Source organism: Palaemon carinicauda, chromosome 6, assembly GCF_036898095.1.
Source record: "Palaemon carinicauda isolate YSFRI2023 chromosome 6, ASM3689809v2, whole genome shotgun sequence".
Classification (NCBI taxonomy): Eukaryota; Metazoa; Arthropoda; class Malacostraca; order Decapoda; family Palaemonidae; genus Palaemon; species Palaemon carinicauda.
In genome coordinates this window covers 87,400,088-87,423,927 of record NC_090730.1, presented here as the reverse complement: position 1 = coordinate 87,423,927, position 23,840 = coordinate 87,400,088, and the positions used below count along the sequence as shown (strand labels likewise).

Below are 23,840 nucleotides of genomic sequence, written 5' to 3'. Positions count from 1 at the left end.
ATAAGCCGATCAGAACTTGGGCAACTAGAAAACGCGTTCTAGCAAGAATCTAAAAACACACATGGTTATAAATCAGATTATCTCTTACACTTATGTTATGGATAAACAAATACGCACATTAGTGACAGCCACAAATCAGGCCCAGGATGCATTGCGAGTCTTAGAAGAATTAATAGTATGGGAAAGAAGATAGATCAGATACAAAGGGATATTCTTTATATAGAGAGTGCTACTCAATTGACATTTCTAGCTAGTGAATTAACTTTGCATTTGGGTAACATGGCTCATCAGATTCAACATGTATTAACCACTGGGGAAATATCATCTGACATATTATCCCCTGGGGAGTTTTTATGGAAGATTCACAAGACCATTCCTCTCTTTATTCCTCCTTTAGAGATTAAGTTACCAGAGTTTTATAAGATGTCATCAGAGTTAGGAAAGTGGGAAGTAAATTTTACTTTATTGTTGATATACCTGTGAAGAACGAAAATTAAAATTTTCAGTTGTATAAAATAAGATCTTAGTGGACTCAGAAAAAGAATGAAGAGATCGGGACCCAAGTGTTCCTTAATTTCCCTTACTTTGCAGTCAACAAAAAAGATACGTTTGCAGTGTTACTATCCGATTTGAATAACTGTAAGATAGGGAGAGAACAGGTGGTATGCGAGCCCACTTACGCGCTTCCAGAGCCTTCTGAGCATTAATGTGATTTTGATATTTACTTAGAGATGCCAAACTTTGTGAACAGTTGTAAGTTTAACTTAAGAACAGATTTTGAAAGGGATATGGTTAACTTAAGACACCAATAGGTTATCTCTGTTAAATGGGAATCTAAATACAAAGAAATATGGGAGGGAGGCATCGTGTAGAAAGTTCGGTCACCATTAATTTCTGTCTTAGCGCACCTCAGTACTGTAGTTGCGTAGTGCAAAAAGACGAGTTTCGTTTACCCAGTCAGCGAAAGAGAAAAAATGAGAAGATAATCATCAAAGATACTTCTTTGTTAAATGCCTCTGATACTTTTAGAAATGTGATCATCTCTTGTATGTTAGTTCATCTTAATTTGACTAAGACTAAGTCGATGCCTCTAAGTAGTCTTGAATGGCACGATTCCCATGTGAAATTATACACTTCTCACACTAGGTTAAGTTGGGGTTATGGGGATAGCTTTGTTAATAGTGGTAGTAGTTATTAGAGGGCCTGGCATCGAGGTTTGCTCTTTGTAAGACTTGTCCTCAGACTGGTCCCCGCATAATGCAGCCAGGGGTGTCTTGCCTCAAGAGTTAGTAGGCCCTCACCGGTTGTTGAGATGCATGGTTCCATAAACGTCCCGAATGGGGGGTACAGAGTTGAGAGCTACCACAGTAGAGGGTGGCTAGGGACCCCAGACCTATAAAGACTAGATATCTGAAAGATGAGCATATTTATTGATGATACATTTATAGATGATGCATTTATTAATGGTACATTTGTAGATGATACATTTATTGACGATGCATGTACTGATGCTGATACTTGTATTGATGATGCTTTTATTGATTTTGCTCTTATTATTATTATGCTTATTATCATTATTTTGAAATGACTATTATGATCCTAGGAAATGTTTTATGAAACTAATAAGGTACCTTTGTTTGCATTTACCTTTTTTCTTATGCAATTGCAACCATTTATAATATGTAAAAAACATAATTATTGTTCTTTGGACACTGTGTATTATATTTGTATATGCCTTTACTATATCCTGGGTCTTTTTCAGACTTAGGAGCTGATGCCCAGGTCCAATCATATACCTGACGTGTTAGGTGATTGATTGTCTAACTCATCTCTTATTAATTGCATTCACTAAAGACCTGAGGGATTAGCTTGAGTTAAGTATCTTGGGATAAGTGTTTATATTTTATTTGTAACCATTTTTGAGTTGATTGTATGATTTTCAGTTTTAATGTTACACAGAACCATATATACTCACTGATATAAATTTCTTTCTAATATGATATTTGCACCATATATATGCATGTTAATGACTGATAATCAATTTTTTCTTTCCGAATGTTTCAATTATGGTGTGTAATCACTACCCTATGTATTATTTAGTGTTGTATGAATTTTTTTTTCTAAGTTTTGTTCACCCATGTTTGTTATGAGCATGGGTTGCCCTTAATCGTGCCAGACTCTTTTTAACACCGTAAATTCAATGGGGCTTTAATTCTTTTAATGTTAATGCCATTGTTCCTTTTTAAGTAAATTTGTTGTTCTCGGAATCAGGGGAGTCTAAGATTGATAAACTGCTTGCTTTCGGTGAAATGAGGGAGATGTTGAAAATTTGGGAAACATTGTAAACTTTTGTAGGAATACATCACCCACATGAGTCTTCGGCACGGCGAGCAGTGAATCTACTTACCAATAATGAAATGTTCCATTTTCATATGATTTTAAAGAAAAGATAAAAGCAGTTGTCTTTAAACAGGGTCCTTGTGAAAGTTTACAACAAGTATACATAATGAAGACCAAGTGTCCACAAAGCATAAATCAGGTGTCATCTAGTGATAGTGAAAGTCGTTCAAGAGAGACAACTCCCAATATTTTACCAGACGTTCTCATGGAGGGAGATTTTTTTCCTCCAAGCAGTAACTCGCTTCTCCTTCTCTTTCATCACCCTCATTTCCATTTTAATTTTGAATTCATAATTTGTATTAATTTCTGTTAGGATGTATAAATTGTTCATTAAATTTCATTATAGCCCTTTAAAATGAGCATACATGTATTTTCTCACTTATAGTCTAATTCAAGACACTCCAGCCATACATGTCAGCAACAGCTTTTCAAACTTCTTTATATTCTCCAGATTAATTCTTCTGTTTCTGCACATCAGAGACATGTCACAAACAGGATAACTTCTCGATCAAATTGTTTTCCAATTTAAGAGATTTATAACAGTTTTTTAGTGTTCTCTAAATATTAGCATTTCAATCCAGAATGTTACCAGTACAGCAAATAGTAGAGAGGAATGAGATTACATTACATTGTCCATAGGCAGATCATGGAGAAGAACACTATCTGTCATCTACAAATATATATTACCTATCATCCATTACCTAACCATTCACTGCAATATAATACTATCTGATTTTTCAATACCATTAAAAATTCCCATTTAAACAGAGAAAAAAACCTTACTGCATTTAAAATCTGCTTGCCTAAATCTCTTTTCTGGGCCGACCTGTGGCGGCCGGTGAAGAGAGTCCTTCTAATATATCTTTTCTGATAAAACCTTCCAATTATACCAGAGAAAGATAAAAGCATGGAATGCTGAGGTTACAACCCTCGCGCGAGCACCTTTTGGGTGTCGTGTATAAAGCAAAGGCGCGTGAAATCCACTATTCACAGGTTGTCTTCCATTTAGTTAATTCCTTCGTCAAAGGGATGGGCCAATACAAAGGCCCTAGCCAACCCACCAGCGCCACACTACCCACACCCCGACGCGAGCGCCATCTGAACAACATCCTTCTTTTTGGACTTCGTCATTGTGAAAATTTTTTGTGGTGCTCTCGGCTTTTTTAACATTCGTGGATTTATTTCGTCATGTCCGAAGCTCCATCTTCACACATTCCAATGTTAAGTACCATAGTTTGTTTTGACAGCTTTTTATAGTACCGGGCTTTTGTTTTATATCCAGTATAGTCTGTTTTATCATTCCCGTCTGGCCCTTCCAGCGGCCATTGTTTGTTCACTTGTCTTGGGAATTCATCTTTGTCTGCCCGTTTAGTACTCTGTCACTTAGGTTCTTGGTTAAGTCCCTGGCCTTATGCCTTTGGAACCGTTATTATTTTTGCGTTATTATGCTCATGGTACTTTTTGCTAGCAAGTCCAGCCTACGAACAAGATAGCATTCTAGCTTTGTTATTGTTTAGTACCCGCCCCACCGGGGCGTTCGTCACTCGACTTTTCTATTTATTTTAGGTTTTAGCAGATGCTATTCTTTGTTCGTAGTCTTACCTTGATGTACATTTTTATTTTATACGTTTATAATAGTGTTGTGTGATTATTAGTCCTGATATTGTGTCCAAGAGAGCGAGAGCTTGGGGTTCCCGTTTTCCGTTCGCAGTCACGAGTTACCCCTTTCTCTCGTTTTCTTTCTTAGCTCCGGTGGGTGAGCGGATTTCCCGTTTTCCGTTTTGTGCGTTCAACGGGTTCTCCCTCCCTCACCTCTCCCCCTACGGGTGTATGATAACTTACGAGTTATTTATTTTTGGTAACTTTTCATTAGTTAGCGTTATTTTTAGGTCCGAGTTTCGTCCTCTCCCCGTTACGGCTTGGGAGTAGTTATGAACGTTTTTCCACTCAGCCTTGAGTTCTACTCCGCCATGAGGGATTCTCAATGACTTTCGTTCTATTGTTATATTTATATATTGTTTACTACATGGGACGGGCTTCATATTGTTTAGATACGACCCTCCGGTGGCCCTTACTGCGGTCTCAGGCCACGGCCATATCCACAATAGCCATTGTTATTACAATTGTGTTATTATTCACAATATAATTATTCAGGACCTTTCTTCTCCCTCCGGCTTCACCGGAGATCGTAAATACGCTTTACTATGATCTAAGCCTTAGCCTTTAGCTGCGGCTTGGCTTTTATATCTTTCACAAATGAATTATTAGCCACAATTGAATTATTCAGGACATCTCATTACCCTCCGGCTTCACCGGAGGTCGCCCATACACTTCACACTTATATTTGCCTTGCCTTTAGCTAAGGCTGGTGTTTATATTTATTTTGAGGGCATGTCACTGCTTCCCCGACCCTTGGAGGTCAGCAGATTGCTTTAAGTTATTTATTCTTCTGTCATTAACAGACATTAGGTAAATTACAATTATACAAACAATTGAATATTAAAGTGCCAACAATGGTATGGGGCTGTATCATCTTAAAAGTGATATTCAGATACAGTGAACCCTCGCTACTTCGCGGTTCGACAATCGCGGATTCACCACTTCGCGGGGTTTTCCCATAACCCATATATATATACATATCGCGGATTTTCCGGAAAATTCGAAAATACCGCGAAATCTGAAGACAACCAAATACGATATTTTGTTACCTGTAATTCCATTAATACTGTAATTAGTAATATCTGCTCTTACTGATTGTTCATTGCATTACATATGATATATAATTCAGCACAGAAAGAAATAAAACACGAAAAGAGAATGTGATCATACGATAATTCAGTACGTAGTAAAATTAAATCGAACATGAAACGCAAATCAGATGCAGTCATACCATATTAGAATGGTGTGTACTGTAATGGATGTGCTTCTTTTCCATGAATCTTTTGTATGTATACGTACGTAGTACAGTACTGCATCCAACAATATTCTTTGTTGCAAAAATCACATTTCGAATACTGTAAGCGTACGAGAGAGAGAGAGAGAGAGAGAGAGAGAGAGAGAGAGAGAGAGAGAGAGAGAGAGAGAGAGAGAGAGAGAGAGAGAGAGGCGTAAAATAGCGTACGTAAATTTTTATTATTATTGTTATTATTATTATTATTGTTGTTGTTGTTAATAAAATTATTATTGTTATTATTATTAATCATTATTATTATTATTATTACTGTACAGTATTATTATCATTATTTATTATTATTACGGTATTGTACTTAATCTACGTACGTTCAGTATGCGCGGGGCATCTTCTATGAGTAACCAACGCACCATAGTACTGTAAGACGGGTTGTGATTGGTTCAAGCGCTGATAGATGACGAATCAAAACTCAAGTTTTGTTATCTAGCCTGTGATTGGTGTTTTGCCCGCATCTTCTACCCGCAGCATCAAAGTTCTCGCGGGGCTGGATCGTTCACTTTCTCTTTCCGCGTATTGCTGAGTAGACGTTCTTAAGTTTGTGAAGTTTAATCTGTGCTGTGTGCGACTGTTTTAAGTTGAACTTTTTGTTGAACTTTCTGTTACAATGCCTCCCAAGCGTTCTGCTTCTAGTAAGGCTGGTAGTGAGCCTAAACGCCACCGAAGGATGATGACGATAGCTGAGAAGGTTACGCTTCTCGACATGTTAAAAGATGGTAGAAGTTACGCGGCCGCCGGCCGCCATTTTGGCATCAACGAATCCACCGTTCGCTACATCAAGAAGGACGAGGCGAACATTAGAAAGACTGCTGCAATCACCTTTAGCAGATCAGCGAAGCGAGTCGTTACAACGCGTAATAAAACGATCGTACGCATGGAAGGTGCTTTAGCTGTGTGGATTGCCGACTGCCGGAAGAAGAACATAGCGTTGGATACGAACACCATCCAAACAAAGGCTTTGAGCTTATATGAGAATTTTGCTGCAAAGGAACCTAAAGACGACGACGGCAACCATGCTGAAGATGATGATGATGCAGATGATCCTCAACCAGGGACATCCACTGATTCCCAGCCTCAGAAACGTTTTTCCGCAAGCAAAGGATGGTTCGCGAAGTTTCAGAAACGCTTCGCCCTGAAAAGCGTTTCCCTGCATGGGGAGTCTGCTTCCGCTGACACTGCCGCTGCTGAAACTTACGTGAACCAGACTTTCAAGAACATTATCGCTGAAGGTGGATACAAGCTGGAACAAGTGTTTAATATGGATGAAACCGGCTTGTTTTGGAAGAGAATGCCGTCGCGAACTTTCCTGTTCAAAGAGGAAGCCAAAGCCTCTGGCTTTAAGGCATTCAAGGATCGCGTTACCCTCGTGATGTGTGGCAATGCTGCTGGATTTTTGTTAAAGCCGGGGCTTATTTATAAGTCGAAAAATAAAAATAAGAATCTCCTTCCCGTGTACTGGATGCATAATCAAAAAGCATGGATTACGAAGATGCTGACCTCCAACTGGTTCCACCAGTGTTTCATCCCGCAAGTCCATGAATATCTCTTAGAGAAGGGCTTGCCATTCAAGATCCTTCTCCTTATGGATAACGCTGGTGGACACGCAACTGACCTGTCGCGTGAGGGCGTTCAGGTTGAGTTCCTGCCATCCAACACCACGTCATTAATTCAACCGATGGACCAGGGGGTTATCAGGGCGTTCAAGGCCCTCTACACGAAGAATACCTTGGCGGACCTCGTTGCGTGTGTGGATGCTGCCCAAGATGACGAGGATGAAGATTTCAACTTGAAGGCGTACTGGCGGCAGTACACCATAGCCACGTGCCTGCAGAATATTCAAAATGCACTTCAAGAGATGAAACCTGCAACCGTGAATGCGAGCTGGAAGAAGCTGTGGCCCGATATTGTTTACGACGACAAGGGATTTACTCCGTCGGAAATCCAACACTCTGCAATACGGAAATCTGTGCAGTTGGCTGCCATAATTGGAGGTGACGGGTTTGGCGACATGACGACTGAAGACGTCGACGAGTTGTTGGACTGCCATTCCCAGCCCCTAACTGACGCAGACCTCGAAGACCTGACGAAATCGGCAAGTGAGGAAGAGAGTGAGGGTACCCAGGAAGAGACCCAAGAAAATGTCGAAGAAACGGGCTTAACATTAGAACGGCTTGCCAAGTTCTGCAACCATATGAAGGAGGCGAAAGAAATGTTACAAGAGTGGGACGAGGATATGGTTCGCTCGATGCAATTCTCAAATAAGGTCGATGACATCATGACTCCCTACAGGATGCTCTTGGATCGAAAAAAGAAGCAGCGGCAACAACTTCCGATCACAATGTTCTTCCAGCCTCGCAAAAAAGAGCCAGTTCCTCCTGCTAGTACGCCTTCGGAAGAAATTGAAGAAGTTGCAGAGGTGTCCCTGGAAAAGACACCTCCGTCTGAAGAGACGTAAAATACTATCATTGACTGCACAGTAGAACACATCATCAGCTTCATCATCATCATTTCTACTGTGCAGCAAATTCATCGCCATCGTCATTCAAGTTTTTCTTGAACTTCTTTCGTGGTGAGTACAGTAACAATCTTTATTTTTTACTTTAACCTGTTTTATAGTTTAGTAATGTACGTACTGTATGCATTAAGTTAAAGGGAAGGTTTTAAAAGTCTACATGTTGTAACCTATCATATTTTTTTTGTTTAAAATTTACATTCGTACGTAAAACAATCTCTCTCTCTCTCTCTCTCTCTCTCTCTCTCTCTCTCTCTCTCTCTCTCTCTCTCTCAAATTGTTTTCCTGCTTTGCTACGTACAAGTACTGTATAATTTATATTTGTAAGGTAACATATTTTGTAAATGCTTTTACTGTAAATACTGTATGTACTGTATCATTATTTATCACTATCATCATGCGTGTTAAATGCCTTGTTTGTTCTGAGCGTGGTTGTTTACTGAGCGTACACGCCGTCGTTTCAGGCGGCGTCATAAAGAAAAAGATTTCATTTGGAAGTCCTAAGAAAAATACGTAAACTAAAACATTGGTAATAAAAAAATCAACATACAGTACTGTATAATCAATATAATCGATGCAAAAACTAACCTATACATATATGTGTACACTAAATGAGTTTGTTTCTTCATTATGATCAGAGATGAACGTAAACAAAACATTGGTTGCCATTTTTTATCGTGCTTTTTAGGTGTTTAGGAAACACATGATATAAAATCGCCTTTAATATTTGTGCCTGTTTTAGTTTAGGGTGCTGTAGTACATGCATTAAGTATTCTGTACATTAAAGGGTGGTTTGTTAACAGTATTACGTACAAGGGAAGGTTTTAAAAGTCCGAATATACATGTTAAATAAATAGGTAAATATGCTGTCACTACTTCGCGGATTTTCACCTATCGCGCCCGCGTCTGGAACCTATCTATCGCGATAAACGAGGGTTCACTGTATTAGTTAAATGCAATATTGGAGCTTAGGGAATTCAGTGAGTGCCGGAGCTCTATAATAATAGGGTTTTTTAACCCCTTATCAGAGTTTCAAGAAACACCAGACTCATGTCTCCTTTCTTTTACAGAAGGTCCGTTGTACTGCCGAAGGATGCCCTGCCTCGTTCAACGACCCCGTTGGGCATGACCTCTGTCGGTCTCATGCGCACTGCTCCATCCCCTTTATCCGGGAACCGGGCCAGGCCCAATACATGGTCTGGTTCCCGGATTTGTGCTCGCTCTGTTACGAGCTGTCGTCAATTCTACTGAACGATGATGTAAGTGGGTTTTCCTTTTGTTCCTTATTTCTCGTTGGCAGACACTAATTTAGCCACGAATATGATATACACAGTATATTTTGGAGAGCAAACCCCCTCCTGCATCACTAATCACTGCAAATCTTACAGGCCGATGATGTCTCTCTTCGTTCAGCAAGGGCTACTCTTCGTCCGTGGGTGTCGGGCTTCAGCAGGAATGCCCCGTCTACCGCACCCTATCTCCTCGATGGAGACATGGCCTCCCGTCTCTTCCCAGGCTCGACTACTGCTGCAGTCTCCCCTGACCTTGCTGCCCCCTTAATTGAAGTCAGGGCCACCATTTCCGCGGAGGACGAACCCCTCGTACCGCTGGATGTGGCAGATCTGGATATAGACGTAGAACCCAGGGACGAGCAGGTAAGTGGTGCCGAGTTGGTGGAAACCCTTTTCTCTCCTACTCCCTCTTCTACCTCTTCCTTTCTAGGTTTTGATAACTCTAAGGCTTCTCCTCGGGATCCCTCTGCCTCCGTACGACCCAAGGTGAAGCCACTTCGAACTTATAAGACTTCAGCTTTGCCAGTATCAACGTCACCGGTCCCCGGACCCTCGACAGCTCCTGATATTCATATTGCTCCTCGTAAAACCACGACTCCTAAGAAGTCTAAGTCTACCAAATCCAAGACAAAACCAACGGGTGGCTTTCAGGTACCCTGGGGCGATCTCGTCCCCATCGAACTGGTCAGAGATTTGGTCAGAGAACAAATTCAACATCACTCTGGGGCGATGACAGAGATTAAGGATATGATGGCTACTCTGATCCGCGCCGGAACTCAGCTTCCTCCCCCTTCTGCCCCAGACGCATCGAAGCTACCGCCCTTCGATAAAAACAATCCTTGGCGGTTTGCCTTGTATGCCCCATTCTTAGATGGTTCCCTAACTCTGGAGGGCATAGGCACCCGCCCTCTAGAGGACCTGGAGTTCTACCCCCCGGACCTAGAATTCCCGTTCAATGGTTTTGTACGTTTAAAGGAACATGCATTGGTCCGCATGGACAAGGTACCGAAGGAAACGGTGATATTTCCAAAAGAGCAGGCCCAGGCTATCTGGGCCAGAACATTATCAGAGTGGGGGTGTATTAACTCCAAGCTCACCCCACACAAAGGTGCCTACACTATTTTTACGACAGGGGCCTCCATCTCTTTGCCGCTCATAGACAAAGTCACAGAGCTGACTATACAGGCCATCAAGGAAGGCTCTTCCATGCCGACTCTCAAAGAGACGGACCCCACCTCTTTGCTTATTCCGGGTACCTCTGCAACCTGGGATGCCGCGGCTTCTACCTTCATAGTGGGGAAGCTAGACCCGGACTGAGCCTCTACTCTTTTCTCTGAGAAGCTTCCCAGATTAATAGAGAGTCTTCTCAAAACTGAGTTCGAGACCCGTACTAGACTAGCTAGGTCCCTCCAATCCATCACCTCCATGGAGTCCCTAGCATCTCTTTACCCAGAGGAAACGCTGTTCAGAGTCGCCACAAAGAACCAGCTGCTGTCCTACCAAATAGACCTCCATGACTTCTGGTCAGCTCGAGTTAGTTGCAGGAAGTTCGTTCTGTCTGAGGCCTCCATCAGACATGAACCGAACAGGCTGATAGCCTCCTCCTGCTGGGGTAAGACCCTCTTCCCTCAGACCGAGGTGGATAAGGTTCTTCAGGACGCGGCGAGGGCAAACCAAAATTTGCAGGTAAGGTGGGGTCTCTCAGCCAAAAAGAGGTTCGAACCCCAGAGACACACGTTCTTCAAGAAGAAGCAGAGGTTTAGTCCTTACAAGACTGCCCAGGGTACCTCGTCCCCACAGTCTTCCGCTGCCTCGACTTCTCAACAACAGGCGCCCCCTCAGCAGGTAGTCTACCTCGCTGCTCCCCCTGGTACACAGCCCAACCCCTCTTGGATGTCCTCTCCTGCATACAACCCTGCCTACGAATCCTCCGGTTCCTTTCGTGGATACCAGAGAGGGAGTTTCAGAGGTAGAGGACAGTTCTGCCAACGCGGCGGACCTAGAGCAAGGGGTGCCCGTGGAGGGAGGGGCCCTAAGTTCACTCCCTCCCAATGATGTGATGCCGGTAGGAGGGAGACTTTATCACTTCCGAGACCATTGGACCTTCAGTCCATGGGCTCACAGCATAATATCCAGGGGCTTGGGTTGGAAATGGTCACAGGGATCCCCTCCTCCACCAGTGACCTTCTTCCAGAGACCCACTCCCATCCTGGAAGAGTACACCACAGAGTTACTCAAGAAGAAAGCAATCAAACGGGTTCGATCCCTGAAATTCCAAGGCCGCCTGTTTACAGTCCCGAAGAAAGACTCGTCGGCGTTGAGGGTAGTTCTGGACTTGTCGAAACTCAACTCTTACATCCTTTGCGACAAGTTCCGTATGCTGACTATCTCTCAGGTACGGACCTTACTTCCCCGTGGGGCCGTCACCACCTCTATCGATCTTACCGACGCCTATTATCATGTCCCAGTAGCTCGAAACTTCTCTCCTTACCTAGGCTTCCGTCTTGGCAAGAGAGCCTTTGCATTCAAAGTCATGCCCTTCGGTCTCAGCATTGCCCCCAGGATATTCACGAAACTGGGGGAGATGGTGCTCGAGCAACTCAGACACCAAGGGATAAAGATCATCGCCTATCTGGACGATTGGCTCATTTGGGCCCAGTCGCACCAGGAATGCAACAGAGCTACGTCGAAGGTACTCCATTTTCTCGCCAAACTGGGCTTCCAAGTCAACCTCCGGAAGTCCCACCTACAACCATCAAGCCACTTCGAATGGTTAGGCATCCGTTGGGACCTTTCAAAGCACAGACTCTCCCTTCCTCCCAAGAAGGTAAGGGAGATAGCTTCCAAGGTCAGGAACTTTCTCAAACACAGACAGGTGTCCAGAAGAGCTTTAGAACGAATCCTCGGCCTTCTCCAATTTGCCTCACTGACCGATCTCCTATTAAAAGCCAAACTCAAAGACATCAATCGAGTTTGGAGAAAGAGAGCGACAATACCTTTAAGAGACAAGACCTCGAAGATCCCCTCTGTCTTGAAAATGAGACTACAACCATGGTCCGAACGGAGGAACCTCTCCAAATCGGTTCCTCTACAGTTCCCCTCTCCACAAGTGACAATTCATACCGACGCGTCTCTGAGTGGATGGGGGGGTTACTCCCAACATCAGATGTTTCAGGGCTCTTGGTCACCCGCCATGAGGCAGTTCCATATCAATGTTCTCGAAGCCATGGCGGTGTTCTAGACCCTGAAGAGAATCTCTCCTCCGAGGTCGACCCACATCAGAGTAGTCTCAGACAGCACGGCCGTAGTCCACTGCCTCAACAGAGGGGGGTCCAAATCACCCAACCTGAATCAGATCCTGGTCACTATCTTCGCCTTGGCAGCCGACAAAGACTGGTTCATGTCAGCAACTCACCTAGCAGGAGTCCAGAATGTGATAGCAGACTCATTATCCAGGACGAGCCCACTGGAATCGGAGTGGTCCCTGGACATGCACTCCTTCCGGTGGATACTCAGGCTGGTTCCAGGTCTCCAGGTAGATCTATTCGTGACCCGACTCAATCCCAAACTCCCATGTTATGTGACACCGAACCTGGACCCTCAGGCTTATGCCATGGACGCATTAACCCTGGATTGGAACCATTGGCAGAAGATCTACTTATTCCCTCCAGTGAATCTTCTACTGAAAGTCTTGCACAAACTCCGCTCCTTCAACGGGGCAGTGGCTTTAGTGGCACCTCACTGGCCAAAGAGCAGTTGGTTTCCTCTCCTCCTCGAGTTGAAACTCCGCCCCTTCCGGATCCCATTCCCCAAACTGACCCAAGTGGTCCAAACTCAGACTGTGTCAGATTCCTCAAGGATAGCCAAAACCCTAACTTTGTGGATTTCATGAAGTTTGCGGCTCGTAGGGATGCAAACATCAACCCAGATAATGTCCTCTTTATAGAATCAGACAAAATGGACTCTACGATTCGCCAATATGATTCGGCAGTTAAGAAACTAGCAGATTTCTTAAAGAATTCAGACCATTCGGTTATGACTCCTAATTTAGCCATCTCCTTCTTTAGGTCCATATTTGACAAAGGCCTAGCAGCTAGCACTATAACCACCATTAAGTCAGCTCTGAGGAAAGTCTTCCTGGTTGGGTTTAACATTAACCTGGTGGAGTCTTATTTCTCGTCTATTCCAAAAGCATGTGCTAGGCTTCGACCTTCGGTTCGTCCACAAAAGGTCTCTTGGTCTCTAAATGATGTCCTCAAACTGGCCTCAGACACGGACAACGAATCCTGCTCCTATATCACTCTTCTTAGGAAGACTTTATTTCTAACAGCTTTGGCCTCGGGTTCTAGAATCTCAGAACTAGTAGCTCTCTCACGAAACTCGGAAAACATGGATTTCCTCTCTTCAAGTGAAGTACTTTTTTCCTAGCTAAAAACGAAGACCCCCAAAATAGGTGGTCCCCTTGGAAGATTATTCCTCTTCTCCAAGATACTTTTCTATGTCCGGTCACCACTCTCAGGGCCTTTTTAGCCAGGACTGCTACCCGATCGTCTGGCCCCTTGTTTATCAGAGAACAAGGAGGCACCATTTCCATACATGGTATTAGGCAACAGATCCTATACTTCATTAAACAAGCCAATCCGGGATCATTTCCCCATGCTCATGATATCCGGTCAGTAGCTACCTCCATCAATTATTTCCAGAATATGGACTTTGATGACCTTAAAAAGTACATGGGTTGGAAATCTCCTATGGTCTTCAAACGCCACTATCTAAAGAACTTACAGGCTCTTAAATACCCAACGGTTGCAGCTGGGAGCCTTATCTCTCCCCAGTGATCTTTTGTTCTTCCTTTCATCCATCTCTTTTCTTCTCCCTCCTACCCGCCACTCGCACCACGACGCCGCTTCCTTGGTGGTTCGTTAGCCCTAAGTTTATTACATATAAGGTTAATATGATTGTAACTATTATTGTTTACCGTAATTATATGGTTGGGATATTCTTAGCCAGGTCAGTTTTGTTGCATGTTTACTCTGATACTCGGAGGCTTCCCTGTTATCATGTTTGTTTAACCTTACTCTCACTATGCCCTGTGGCTAGTTTGTTTTATGCTTACCTACCTTAATTATATATGATTTTCTTTACATGGTGTTGTTTCTCTCCCCTCATTAAATTAGTAGTTATTGTTGGGCTTGGAAGGCATTCTCTGGTACATTTTCACCGGCCGCCACAGGTCGACCCAGAAAAGGGATTTTGACGAAGGAAAAATCTATTTCTGGGGAGAGACCTGTGGCGCCTGGTGAAACCCTTCCCCTTTATTTTACACGATCCCACCCTTTCCTTTCCAAGCCATCATGGCCAATACAGAAGGATGTTGTTCAGATGGCGCTCGCGTCGGGGCGTGGGTGGTGTGGCGCTGGTGGGTTGGCTAAGGCCTTTGTATCGGCCCATCCCTTTGACGAAGTAATTAACTAAATGGAAGACAACCTGTGAATAGTGGATTTCACGCGCCTTTGCTTTATACACGACACCCAAAAGGTGCTCGCGCGAGGGTTGTAACCTCAGCATTCCATGCTTTTATCTTTCTCTGGTATAATTGGAAGGTTTTATCAGAAAAGGTATATTAGAAGGACTCTTTTCACCGTGCGCCACAGGTCTCTCCCCAGAAATAGATTTTTCCTTCGTCAAAATCCCTTTTATGATATCATGTTACAATTCATACACACCTCTACATAAACCATTTCCCAAAATAAGAAATTTTATACATCTATTTAACTACAGTAATAGAGATAAGTAACAGCACATAATAACCTTTCAAATTTTCTAAGAACATACCTGCAATGAATGTGTTCCAGTAGGAAGTAGCTTTCTAAACGTAGCTTCAGGACTTAACTCAATCTCTGTGCCATCAACAGTTACCTTTGATCCTGGTATTACATGTTCATGATCATCTAAGATTTGACCTGCCACTCCTGAAATTACAAATAATTTTTACGAACTTAATAATTTGAGAAAGGTAATTAGATTAACTAAAATCTAATGACATTCAATTCATAAATATTCCACAGTCCATCATCAATATTTTCAAAAAACAATTTTCCAGGTTTTTTTTTTTTTTGTATCCTTTTTTTCATACTAAACATTCCTTCAAAGTCTCCATGATTCTCAGAAATGTAATCAATTATGCCCCCTACACATAGGAAAAGATAACAGCTACTAAAACCCATCAGTAGGCCAACTGCTCTTTACCTAATTTGTGGAGACTGGCTGAGATAGGAGTCTTAATATAAATAATCGGTTTATGTGGCAGCATTCTATACTGATGATGAGAGCCAGAGGAATTTTACTTAAAACTGGGTTGAGGTTGTTGCCTGCAGAGGTAGTAAAGCTATGAACTTAAGGAATATTCATTAAATTGAAAATGTTTCATTACAAAACTTGAAACGTTTCAGCAAAAACCATTCCTCTTAAGATGAATAACAATTTAGGTGGGAGGTCAACAGCCCCACTCTTACGGGAAACCACTCACTCACTTCTTTTTCTATCCTAACACACACTTCACTGCCTATTTAGTAACTCTTCACTGCTCGCAACAACCTTCCACCAATTCCATATAACCTCAAGACATTCCACATCGCTTCCCTATCAGCTCTTTCATAAGCTTTCTCCAGATCCATAAATCCAACATACACCTCTTTATCTTTTGCTAAATATTTCTTGCATATCTGTACTAGCCTCCTGGCTAGTACAGTGATAATATGTCAGCCTAACATTTGCATGGCAACAGATTAATACCACCATGGGACTGTAAGTTCAAGCTGCTCACTGGGGAGGCAACTGCTGTGGTTGGGCACCACAGTGGGGAGGGGGGGTGCTCACCAGAATGATAGCTATCATTCTGGTGAGCACCTATTCATATGAAACTGGAACTGGAACCAGACACTTTTAAACTTAATTGTAAAAATCTGATCCATACATCCCCTATCTCTCCTAAAACCACCATGTACTTCTAAGATTGCATCTGCTATTTTATCATTAATCCTATTGATTTAACACTTTACCATACACTTTTCCAACCACAATCAACAAACTAATAATCCAAGAATTGCAACACTTATGCACATCTCCCTTACCTGTATAACAGATAAATACAAGCACACACCCAGTTCACTGGTACCACTGACAACATAAAACCCATATTAAACAATTTTATTAACCATTCAAGTGCATTAACCCTGCCGCCTTCCCTTAACATCTTGGCCCTCACACCATCCATACCAGGTGCTTTTCCTGCTCTCGCTTCATCTAGTGCTCTTTTACTTCATCTCTTGAAATCCCTCTCTCATTCTCATCTCCCACCACTAGCACCTCAACACCTGCAGCAGTAATTATATCTGCTTCCCTATTATCTTCAACATTCATTCAGCAACCTTTCAAAATATTTAACCCACCTTTTCCTTACCTCATCTCCTTTCAACAACCTGCCAAATGCCACTTCCAACCTTTCTTGATATTCACTTATTACCTGTTTTTTTCAAATGGTCAACCTTCACTACCTCCCTTTTACATCCCTCCAAGAATGGTGGAAAGAAAAAATTATGATGGATGGCTTTAATGAGCAAAATTCCATGTGACTGAAAGCAAGATAGGGAGAAATTTTATCAATTTACATTACCAATTGGTAAAATGAAATAAAACCACAACACCCATTAATTACAAGTCACTGTGCATTTATCACTAATAACAGTTGACTACATAGTTATTGAAACAGTTGATTTTCTGGTTGCAGCAATGTCTAAGGTTAGTTCTTCATGCCGTGAAAGATGCTAGAGGTAACTAGTTCTTTGAATGCAAATATGCAAGCTGGTCTGTGGCGAAACAAAGATAACTGATCATGTTTTTCTCTGCTCACTCAGATATTTCAAGAACTGATTGAAAAGGAGTGTAGTCGCATGGTTTGATGGCTATGACATGTGTTGGGGTCACAGAGAGGGTGCTTTCAAGGAATTCTCGGGGCTAAGCTTTTAACAAGAAGCATTGATATACACCTGAAGGCTAGAGGAGCTTTGAACTTGTTAGGTAGCATTGGCCATGCTGTTGCTAATGTTATAGTACCCTTTTCATTTTCTCGTCAGCCATAACAAGGAATAAAATTAACCAATTTTAATCAATGCTTCAGCATGGAAGCATAGTGCACTGGACCTACCCCACTTACACATCCTTTTGGCTTGGAAGTGAGATCAGCATCCAGAAGAATAAATGTTTTCACACCTGGACAAGATTTTATTTTTATATTTTTAAGTTTCTGTTAGAGAAAAGAATCATCTACAATAAAATAATAAAGGAAATAAGTTATTGATAACAATGAAGTGGGAGAACTATAGTAAAAGGTAGAGACAAAGAAAAAGAGAAAAAGTTTTGATAAAACTATCTCAAAATATATTGAATTCGAAAAAAAAATTGACTCAAAGTATCATGAAGAAAAAAATGGCCCAAAATATCTTCAATTTGGAAATATCGGGCTCAAAATATGCTCAATTTGGGACATCAGACAGAAATGCCTTGAAGAAATGTGACAGCTTAATGAGGGTAATATTTTTCAACAAAACTTTGCATTTCACCACATATCACAAAATTTCTTTGATCAATGAACTGTACTAAGGACATGTTTAACCCCCCCCCCCCTTCTTATGAAGACAATTCATTGGCTGCAGTCTTTTGCTGCTCCCTCACAAGGTCTTGGAGTGAGTTCATCACTTCGTTCTGAGCCCATGGACTTTTCCCGTCACACAAATCCCCAACAAAAAATTTACCCTGTTTAAGGCTGCCCATTCACGAGCGATTTCATTGAGATTATCAGATTACAGTGGACGGGGCTTTGAAATTGAATAGGTGGACACTCAAACTACAATCAGATCTTTATATACAAGTAATTTCAGTCTCAATATTAGAGCAAAAACCCACCTTTATATCACTGATTTTTTACTTGTAAATATATGAGACTTGGGGAAAAAAGACCGAAACAAGATGAGATTTTGGGCTAAAAGATGGCTGAAGAGAATTGTTTATTTTCCTCATTGAAATTGTACCCTGATGGTTGATACAATTACCAATGTATATATATGGACACACATTATGAATTGCTTAATAGAAACCACCTTATATAAAGAAGCAAGACCATAACACCTCATGAAATATTTTCTGCCACACTACAATATTTAGCATCAGGACGATCATATAAAGATCTCAAATTCAGTGTGACAATATCTCCTTATCACTTACACTTGATCAAATTAGAAACCTGTCAAACCATATGGACTTAACTTAAAAGGGAATACATGAAGATAAACAACTAAGTTTTTATTGCTATTAAACAAACACAATAGCAACATGCTTACAAATAACATGGTATTCATGTTTAAAGTCAAACTTCACTGTGTTATCTTACATCAGTATAAATATATGATAGCTGCCATTAATACAAAAGGCGAATTTATCATGTGTGATTTTGGAATGAATGGAAGAATATTTGATCTGGGTGTTACGGAAAACACAATATTTGGTGAAAAATTAGCCAAAGGCAGTCTTTCAAAATCCTATGCTATCCCTCCATCATTTTTGCCAGAACCTTTTGTGTTTATAGGAGATGAAGCCTTTTCAATGAAAATTCTTTTTAAACCTTATGCCCAAAAGCAGAGTAATGAACGGAAAAGAATATTCAGCTATACTCGAGATGAAAAAAGTTTGAGAAATGATTCAGAACTATTTTATTGGTGATGGTGCAGTACCCTGGCATTCAGAGATGGTTTGGAATATATTTTGTATCTGAACATTACAATAATTGCGGTTCTCTGGTTTATGATTATGAAATATCAAATATTTCAAATAACTTTTTATATAATTTCATGATATTGGTATTGTTTTAAAACATTTGGTTTTCACAGTATAACATATAAACTGCCATGGAGTCAATAACAGGTTCTGATCATTAAATTTAAAACTGCAATGTTTATTAATCTCCATTACCTCTTGCACATTAGGCACAGAAGGACGAGGTGTTTCTGAATCCTTTATAAATGATAGAAGATCATAATACCATAGGGATGGTTTATACACCTCATCAATTCTTGTACCAGATTTATTGAAGGTCTCAATATTTTTTAGTTCCTATCCAAACACGCTGCATATATCAATGATTATTTCAGTGATCATGTCTTTATTGGCTTCAGGAGACCTTTTTTTTTTTTTTTTAATTCTTCCACTGGAACTTTGTAAACCTCGTTTTTAGCATTTCTATATGAATACATTTTACTCTACATTCCAAAGGCATGGATGACTCACGAAGTTCAATCATTTCGCCCCAAAATATTTTGTCCACCGAAATATTGGACATTTTTTCTCTCACTTTAAAGGTTCACTCCAAAGAACAAAATACTGAGGCTTCCAATATAGAAACTGACCAAGTTGACTCACCCAGCGACAAACCAGCATTTCCTGCAGAAGTAAACAACCACTGTCTGTAAATGTCCTTATTTAGACGTGAACGAACTATTGATTGTAGCAATTAGACCCTACAATCAGACTCGAGGAACAATACCAACACTCACACAGCGATATTTTGAAACTCTGTCCACTTTGATCTAATATCACAGATTCAATTACTATTGAATAGACAGCCTAAGACCCTCAAAGCATTGTTCCACAGCTTCCTCCTGACTGAGTTCATAGTCCTAGAAGATGCTTCCCTCCAACTTTGACTGAGAAAGTGATTATTTTACAAGTACCTAAAGCTGGGGTTCTTAACTTTTTTTGGAAGTACCCCAAATCCCCTCTAGATTAAAAATTATGACCCATGCTCTCACAAACCTCTTGTTTTAAAATAATGCAAAGATAGTCCTTAGACTCAAAAACACCAAAATAATCACGCTTCTGAAAATGTGTGATAAGAAACTAAAATTCCAATATTTTTATTAATGAAGTAATACATCAACATAATAATGATCTATGAGAAATAAAACAATACAAAAGCTATCATAAAGAAAGCCAAAATGGGTCTGTGTTTCATAACAAAATTCAAAGTATAACTAGGCTATAGTCTACTACTGCGAGTGAGAAAAGCAAAATGTTATTCATAAATTTTGATATATTTATGAAATTTGAGCTTTTCATTAATTAGATAAAAACTGACATTATTCCTCCCATCCTGGGGTCACCAGGCACCTGTTCCATTGAGGGGCTCTATGATAACTGGTGAATCAAGAATTTCCTCATCCTCATGGTTCTCACATCTTCGTTGATGACAATGAAAAGGCCATTTATACAAGTCTGCTCTTATTCTTTTCAAGAGAGTTTATCAGGATGTGAAGTTTAAGCATTTTGATAATTTTTAGCAGGATTACTTTGGTAGATTCTAAAAAAAAATTCTATTATTAGTTTTTTATTATTTTCAATATAATAGATGACTGTGACTTATGCTTCTCTTCTCTTATTCACAGCATAAGTGCAATAGGCAATTAAAAATTTAGACCTCAGTTATTACCGAGTAAGCTTTGTTTTCTTTTCTTTTTGTTAAGCAGATGACAAAATTATTTCTAAAGGCTTTATTTTATAGTTAGCAATACTCAGGCAATTCCATTTTATCCTCAAGTTACTTATATTTATGGAATACAGTAATAGTATAAATTTGGCCTTAGTGTACCAATATTTACATTTCCTTAGCACAATCATTAGTGTTTCCTTTTTCTCCTCTGTTCTGTATGTGGATGTGTGTATATACAGTATACAGTATATATATATATATATATATATATATATATATATATATATATATATATATATACACACACACACATATATATACACATGTATATATATAAATATATGTACAGTATATATATATATATATATATATATAATTATATATATATATATATATATAATTATATATATATATATATATATATATATATATATATATATATATATATTTATATATATATATATATATATACATATAATATATATATATATATATATATATATATATATATTATATATAAATATATATATATATATATATATATATATATACATATATATATATATATATATATATATATAAATCATCATCAGCCGTCCATTACTAGTCTACTGCAAGACGAAGGTCTAAGACATGTTCATCCACATGTGCCTGTTTATGGTATTTCTCTGCCAGTCTAAACCCACAAATTTTCTTATTTCGTCAATCCCATCATCTTTCCTTCCTTCCCCTGCTCTTTTTGCAATCTCTAAGGATCCATTCAGTTATTCTTCTGGTCCACCTATTAATTATCTGTTATTTTCATTATGTCCTGCCAATGCCAATTTCTTTTTCTTACATATTGTAAGAACATCCTGTACTTTAGTTTGCTCTTTTTCTGTCTCTTAGTGTTATTTCCATCCTTATTTTTTTCACAACTCTTTGAGTTGTAATTTGCTTATGTTCTAAGACTTTAGTAAGGGTCAAGTTTCTGACGCATAAGTTAATACTGGCAGTACCATCTAATTAAACATTCCTTTCCAGAAAAAGTGGCGTTTTAATTTTCATGATTTCATTTGGTTTACCAAAAGTTCTCTATCCTATGCTTATCCTTCTATTAATTTCAGTCTCATGTCCAGGGGAAACACTTACTATCTTAAGTGTGTATATTAATCAACAATCTCTGGAGGTTTGTCCTTGACCCTTATTTGTTGTCTGTACATTTTCATTGAACATCTTAGTTTTCAGTCCTATATTTCTGCTTTCTCTATCAAAATCTTATTTTTTTTTTTTTTTGCAATTCATCCCATGACTCACTCAATAAAACTGCGTCATCTGCAAATCTTAAGTTCTTAAGGTAATTGCCATTTCCTACATTTTCCAAACCTAAATTTTCAAGTAGGCACACTGAATAATTCAAGAGACACAGGGTCTCCCTGTCTAACTCCTTTCTCAATGGGGTCTTTCTCAGTATCTTTATGTAGTTTTAGAACTGCTGTACTCCTAGTATAGGTATTTTCAAAAAATAAAATTCTTCAATTATTTGCCTTTGAAGGGCTTCATTAGTACTGAAGTTTTGACAATTAAAAGCTTTCTCATAGTCTATAAATACCATACATAGTGGTTTGATATACTGTGTTGATTTTTCCATTAGCTCATTAATCATATGGATATACTCAGTTGTTGAATACCAGCTTCTACAGCTTGCCTGCTCTCTTTGTTGAATAAATTCTAGTTGTCTCTCTTCAGCTTAATATGATTCTTGTGAATAATTGATATATTACTGAGAGGAAACTTACAGGGCTGTAAATTTTCAGGTCTTTTGTGTCTATCTTTTTGTGAATTAGTATAATTATGAAGTTTTTCCAACCTGTAAGTAAAGAGCATTCTTGGAGATATTTCGTGTAAAGTTCGGTAAGTTTTACTGCTATGAAATCTCCTCAATCTATAATCAAATATATTATTAACCTATCTTCTCTGATTGTTTCCCCACTTTCATGACTTTTAATGCTTTTACTTTTCCTATTGTTACTTTCGGTACTGGCTCAGGTGCTGCATTATTTCATTTGGCAAAGTTATTTTTTATATGACTATGGTATAGCATTATATATAAATCCTCTGCAATCTTTATCACTCTATCTCTTTAGTTGACATCTCCAATTTCATCCTTTAAAGCCAATATCTCTTGGTAGTCTGTTTCAAGTCCTTTTTCCATTTATTTGATGCTTCTCCCTCTTCTTTAGTGATTCCTTAATTTTGGTCTGATTGTGTTTACGAATGTTTTGGTTTTTGTTTTGTCTATTGCTTGTGATAGTTTTGCTAATTCTATTAAATATCTGGGATTTTAACCTCATTTCCAATATTTTAAAAAGTTTTTGGTGTTTTCTGATAGTTTTCCCATGATCTTGTTTAGGAACATTTCAACCCATCTCTTGTGCTGATTCCAATATATTCTTTTTTTTTTTAATCAAATTACTGTTCATTTCCACTTTACTTGCTTTCATTTCACTATGCAGCTGGGAATATTTATTTTGTATTGAAAAACTACTCATAAGATTTTTCTCTTTCTTTCCTTAGATCTATACAAACTATTTCTCACCATTCTACGGTCATTTCCCTTTAACTTGTTAAACACTGTTGCACCTTCACCTAACTTAAGTTTTACCCTGATTATATATATATATATATATATATATATATATATATATATATATATATATATGCACATGTATATATATATACATACATATATATTTATATGTATATTTATATGTATATATATATTTATATATATATTTATATATAATATATACATATATATATATATATATATATATATGCACATGTATATATATACATACATATATATTTATATGTATATATATAATTATATATATATTTATATATAATATATATATATATATATATATATATATATATATATTTATATATAATATATATATTTATACATATATATATATATATATATATATATATATATATATATATATATATATATATAAAATGTTGAAACGTGATGCCATGCCTAGGGGAATGGCGGTGTATATTAGGACTGAGTACCCTGCTTCTCATAAGTCCTACTATCAATGAAGATGTCATGAGATTCAGGTAAAAAAAGTTTGTGGCAGG

At 39.1% G+C, this 23,840-nt stretch overlaps 1 protein-coding gene across 1 annotated transcript in view; it reads right to left on the bottom strand.

Annotated features, from left to right (window-relative positions):
- The window catches only part of LOC137643132 (carboxypeptidase D-like), a 261,470-nt gene that overhangs the window by 37,396 nt on the left and 200,234 nt on the right, over positions 1-23,840 (bottom strand). The window contains exon 11 of the mRNA XM_068375982.1: positions 15,008-15,144. Coding sequence (XP_068232083.1) covers positions 15,008-15,144 — 137 coding nt within the window. The remainder of the gene's footprint in view (positions 1-15,007; positions 15,145-23,840) is intronic.